General features: G+C 36.8%; 1 protein-coding gene across 2 annotated transcripts in view; it reads left to right on the top strand.

The window, feature by feature from the left end:
• TRIM24 (tripartite motif containing 24) overlaps positions 1-5,251 on the top strand; it is a 56,433-nt gene extending 51,182 nt beyond the window's left edge. For both annotated transcript variants that reach the window (XM_088521612.1, XM_088521613.1), the window contains exons 16-19: positions 1,163-1,295; positions 2,674-2,748; positions 3,239-3,388; positions 4,467-5,251. In XM_088521612.1, coding sequence (XP_088377738.1) covers positions 1,163-1,295; positions 2,674-2,748; positions 3,239-3,388; positions 4,467-4,676 — 568 coding nt within the window. In that variant the 3' untranslated portion in view covers positions 4,677-5,251. The remainder of the gene's footprint in view (positions 1-1,162; positions 1,296-2,673; positions 2,749-3,238; positions 3,389-4,466) is intronic.
• Positions 5,252-6,173: the final 922 nt, after the last annotated feature.

Here is a 6,173-nt window from a genome sequence, read left to right on the forward strand (position 1 = left end):
TATGCCATCAGACTCCACCCTATGCTTCCTCGTTCTTATATGTTTAAATACATCTTCCCTCCATCTTTCACGTGTTTCTTGTTTTCTTGTATAAAATCTTTGGATCATGGCCCATATCTATTTTTTTGATTCTGGTCCAGGCTCACAGGTGAAATGGTCATATAAATAACTCTGTTGAGTTAACACAGTAGAAGACAAAGATGTTTGAAGGCAAATGGCTGCTAAGTTAAAACTAGCAGATGGTGGAAATCTTAGGATTACTCTAAAACCAGTTTGGCATACTGTTTTCCTTTCTTTTTAACTTGGAAAGTCTTCTGCATTACTGTCGAAAGGAACTCAGAGGTGCCACAGAAACTGTTTCCCATTTCCAAGGATCTTGTTATCATTATAAGAGATCTCTGGGTAAAAACATACATATTTTGTATCCTGCAACAACTGGTTATTGCTGAATTCTGTCTCCTGTGTAGGAAGTACAATTCGGCCCTCTTGTGGTTATCTGTGAAGATGCAAGTTTTTTTCATTCATAGTAAAGTAAATTAAAGCAATAGACTCTTAGAAGATCTTTTAGAAGTTTAAGGAACCTCACAAATTGTTTAAGGGAGCCTGTGGACATGGTCAGCTTGTAGAACTAGTTTCATTTTGTTCTTTTGTCTTCTTCTTTTGCTGTGTCACCTACTTTGTCATCTACAGGGTTTTCCTAGGTGCTGTGTGGTAAACTTAGAAACTGTTGAAAAGTTTACTTAGTAAGTAAAGAATTCCCAAGTTTCAGGAAAAAAAAATGTCTAAGGTAATCAATATAGAGTAGTTCAAATCTGCAAAGGGAAAATACAATTATGGTCATATGACACTAACACTCTTCTGTCCAGCCTGTTTCATATGTCTTCAGTCTCTCTAGTTAGGAAGAGGCTTTGATTAAAACTTTGGTTTAAGCACTAGCAAAAGTGGACACCATTTTGCCAGTACCATTAAATAGGAAAGTTCTAATGTGGTATTCCTCGACAACAGTCCCTTTCTTTGCCTTTTTTAGTTGTAAAAAGAAAAACACACCAAGCTTTAAAGAAACCCCAAACCCTACTAATGAAGAAAAATTTCTCCAGATGTGGAAAGCCTCTCAAGACTGTGCTACTTCTCTGACATTAACCAATCTGCTTTTCTTGTTTAGTGGAGAGTGGATTTGTACATTCTGCCGGGATCTATCCAAGCCAGAAGTTGAGTATGATTGTGATAACCCCACTCAAGGCTCTGAGAAAAGAAAATTGGAAGGCACTGTGGGCTTGGCACCAATAGACCGTAGGGTAAGAGTAAAACGGGTATTGCCTTGCTGCATTTTGTAGTATGATTTTTTTTTTTAAGGAACAGTAAATATGTGAACTAACTATTACTTAAAAGAGAAAGTGAACTTACTACTTAAATATGATTTGAGAGCTTAGCAAGCAACCTTCCTTAGAATATTCTGAATATTACATTCGGACAATTAGAGAAGTGATTGTGATGTGATACTGTGAACTGAGACTGGACTCTTAAGAATTACAAAGTGCTGCATATACACACTATCCCTTCCCTTTAGTATTTTTTTCTGTTTTTTTTTCTGTTCTCCAAATTTAGTATAGATTGACTTTATCAACTAATTTTTAGTTATTAAAATATTACAGTAATATCTTTTTAAAAATTAAGTTATTTTCTCATGAAGATGTACAAAAATGCAACACTAATCTCCTGAAGAGATTAACACAAGTCTCTGAGAAAAACAGCTGTCCTTTTGCATCTCTGAATATCCTAGTGGAAAAGTTATAAAACAAACTGTGGGACTTCAACTTTGTTTTTTCCTTAAAGCTCTGAATCAAGAGAAAAATTTTTGCCTTTTGCACAAACAGCTGAACTGGTCGTTAAAATCTTTTTTGCCTTTTAATTTCTGTTTTTGTTATTTAAAACTTAATTGATTTTAAAGTAATTCTGAGGTATATTGGAATTTTTTCAGCAATGTTTTATTTGGTTTCAGTTAGTAACTTGTGTAAATACACTGAAATTAATGTTTTGTTTGGGAGCTTAGTTCAACTGTAGAACTGTTGTTTACAAGTGTTAACTGTCCAGAGTGGAAAATCTGTTTGTTTTTTGCTTTAAATGTAGATTATAAGAAATTCTCTAAATACTCTGATGAAGGATCAGCAAGCATAAAATCAAAAAAGCAATTTTTAGAATATCCTTTAAAGCTTGTGATCCAGTTTAATTTATTTGGGTACACAGGAAAAATACTCTCCCCTATTGCTAATGAAAAGCGGTATATGCCTTATACTTACTTACAGAGAAGTTATGCTCAAGACAGAGAAATACTACTGGTATCTCTGAGTATTTGTCGAGTACAAAGAGCCATGCATACTTTATGTATTCTCTGCAACATCCATTGACCTCTATTAATACTGAATGATACTGTTGGTAACTGCATAAGGTGTCATAAGATGCATTTGAGATACAATAAATGTGTTGCAGAAAAGTAACTACAGGTCATTGGTGAAGACTGTTAAACTTGCTTCCAAATAAAACTTTTGTAATCACTCTTCTGCTGGGGGCTGGAGAAGAACCAAACATCTGTTCAATATCTTTTGCAGCCCCATTATTAAAAAACAAATTATGTAGGAATCTCTGATAACTTGGTATCTATTTTGCTTGATACAGAAGTGTGAAAGGCTGCTGCTGTACCTCTACTGTCATGAAATGAGTCTTGCTTTTCAAGATCCAGTTTCTCCCACAGTATGTACCTTATGTATTTCCTTTCCATTTTATATCAATTAGTAAAATAATTTGCATGTTCTTAATTGCCAATTGTGGCCCATTATCAGGAGGCAAATTCCCCTGGATATTGTGTGTCAGATGTGTATAATTTTATTAAAACTATCTGAAGGGAAGCTGAAAGGTAAAACATTGGTTTAAATGGGAGTTTATTAGTAAAATTCCCCAAAAGCACATTTTATTTATTGCCTAGTAAAGAGATATACACACAAAAAATCCCCAAGTTCCCACACTATCTGCTGATTTTGCAATGCTGAGTAAATGCTAATTTTACAATATCAATAAAAAAATAAATTAGGATATATGTAAAAAATATGTCTTGAGTATAAGAACAGGAACACTCCATGGCTTAGGGTTGTGCTTTGAAGATGAGAGTAAATATAAAACAGTAATATAAAAAAATGAGCAGTGAACCTGGCTGCATTTGATGAATTTTTTTTTCTTCCTTTAGGTTCCTGATTACTACAAGATAATCAAGAAGCCTATGGACTTGTCAACCATCAAGAAAAGACTTCAAGTGACTGATTCATTCTACACAAAGCCAGAAGATTTTGTGGCTGATTTCAGACTGATTTTCCAAAACTGTGCTGAATTTAATGAGGTTAGAAAAAGTAGATACCTCATCTTGTTTTGTAAAGTTAGATTTTTTCAGGAGAACAACAGTGGGGTAGAACTAATAACACAAGAACTCTTTACATTAAACTTGTTTCGTTGATGAGATCTCAGTAAAAATACAGATCACATTTTAAACTACTTTGGTCTTAGATGACCATGCATTGCAGATGCTTCCACAAAAAGGAGAGTTGTAACAAATATATTAACTGAATGGCAGGACATCACATAAGGAATAGGATAATCATTAATCTAAGAAGTTAGCAGTGGGCACTGGATAAAAAAAAATGTTTTAATTTACACTGCCTCAAGAGCAATCTACCAAATCCAAAGTTTAATGAGTGTTTCATTCTGGGAGGTCCATGCTCACCCTCCACTTCTAGTCATATGTGGGTTGATTGTTAGTATCCCTCACTGCACATAAGGGAACACATAGTGGTGGCAAACGGTTGCAGGTACTGAACAGACCACAGAAGCAGAAAGGATGCCACCGGGAATAAAGGTCTGTGTAAGTGGTTTTGGTTGGATTCTCATGCAGTTACCTTCAGTAATTGGGAACCCTTCCTATGGTAATGGCCTGCACTTCAGGAAAATAGTCAGCCATGGTGGGAATGAATGACCCTAGGGCAGCCTAGTCTTCCAAGATATAATCACCATCCATTCTAATAACATTTTACTGTAATTTAAAAATAGGGCTGTAATTTAGAGAAACTCCAGCATTTTACACAGTCTTAGGATACACCTATATTTCACAGCATTATCCACTTTTTTAACAAAAAAAAAGTCAGAAAGCTTTTAAAAGAATCTTTATATAGCTTTCAGAACCCTGGCAACAAGTCTTTTGCAATTAACTTCTGTGATAAGAGGAAAAAATTGGGATATTGGCAAAACTTCTGCCTTCTCCCTCTGTTTTGGAGGCTTTTGTTCCTTGTTACCACATGTTCCACGGGCACCATTAATACTGCTGTTTGCTTTTTATAGTTTGTAAATCACCTTATGTCCTTTAGGTATAATGCTATTTCCTGATGCAGTGATACTATTAATTTAACTATTAATTTACCCAACAGCCTGATTCAGAAGTGGCTGATGCTGGCATGAAGCTTGAAGCATACTTTGAAGAACTTCTGAAGAACCTTTATCCTGAGCGAAAGTTCCCTTTACAACCAAACTGCCAGAGTGAAAAAGATAGCCCGGAACTTACGGATGACTCGGATGATGAGTTTGTACAGCCGCGGAAAAAGCGCCTCAAAGGAGAGGAGCGTCCGTTGCTCAAATGAGTGGCACGTGTTGCTATGGAACGCTTTTTGAAACTGTGAATATTTATCACTGTTGATTGTCAGAAGGGGAAGAATCGTGACTGCTTTGACCTGTAGGTTTGTGGATGCTTACTAGACTTTCTACTTCTTTCTCTGAAACACAAATTGAATGGCGATCAAGGCATGTGGAGAGCTGTTTCTCTGAAGTTCCAGACTTTCAGCCTACTTCAGGAATGGAATTTGCTTTCCGGAAATTGCTTGTTTGAGTGGGATGACAGCTGCTTACATTTGCTTTGAGGAAGAGAAGAAGTTTGTATAGAATTCAAGTGTAAAATATTACATGGGTTCAACATGTGGCTTTCTGAGTTTGAAGAAAATGTGATTTCACCAGACATTTAATTTTACCAAAGGCATGTGGCTGGCCATAATTTGATTTTCCTGTACTGTATTTCACACAAGCCATGAAAATAGATGGTGTAACACTGTTGTCCTGCGAAACTAACTGGTACAATGAAGGTGTGTAGTTGCCCCCAGAGGAGGTATTGGTAACTTTAAAATGTAGGGAAGTGTGTATTAAAAATAATTTTAAAAAAGAGGGGGTGGAATTTGTTTGAGAGTTTTAATGGAGAAAAGATAACGTTTTGTTTTGCACCATCTTTCTCACCACCAGCAAGAAGCAATGATTTTCCTGTACTATATTGTTTAACAGATATTTCACAGCTTTGATGTATCTAAATTTCTTAGAGAACATGGTAAAACTGCAAGGAAAAAATGATTACTTGCACCTACTGTTACAGGACTTTGGATATGTTTAGGAAAAAAAGTGAATCCTTTCTGTCCGTAAGTTCTTATTATTTTACCAAGTTTCTAAATATGTTATTTTGGGAATGAAACCTGCATTGGTCTTCATTGGGAAGTACAAAAGTTTGAAAAGAAGGAAAAAAAAAAAAAAGGAACAGTAATGCTTCTTCGTCCTTTGTCAGTCCTTCTTAAAATCAGCAGAAGTTGTGACAAATTGCCCTTTTAATTTAGTTCCGGGAGGCCTGTCAGCATCATAGATGGTTGTTTAGGCCTTCAAAGCTCGCAGAGTGAAGTAGAGCTTGTCAGTGGCTGTTCCAACTTCTGGTTCGCACTCATCATTTGTGTCATCTTAAAGCTGAATTCTAGGAGGCACAGGCAGTCTCTTGGACTCGCCGTGCTTTTATTGTGCTGGAGTTTTTCAGATGGAGTTATAAAGACATCTGCGTGTACACAACGCTGTTTTCAACTTGCTGTGTGTCACTGCTGGGCATGCATCACTGAGGAGGCAAGATGCTGTCTGTGCCTCCTTCCAGGGCACATGTGTGCGCAGAAAAAGGCCTTTTATTGATTTCTCAGCAGAAGAGAAGCTGCTGCCTGCCTTGGTCATAGGGAGGCAGTGCCTAGCAGCGCGCAGCGGGCGCTCCGAGAAGAGACGACTGCCGCCCCTGTTTACTGCAGGCCTCTGGCGCTCCTAACACCTTTTGAAACGCCATGCTG

This window comes from Tinamus guttatus, unplaced genomic scaffold (assembly GCF_059628265.1).
Source record: "Tinamus guttatus ecotype Peru unplaced genomic scaffold, ASM5962826v1 Tinamus_guttatus_pri_ptg000125l, whole genome shotgun sequence".
Lineage (NCBI taxonomy): Eukaryota > Metazoa > Chordata > Aves > Tinamiformes > Tinamidae > Tinamus > Tinamus guttatus.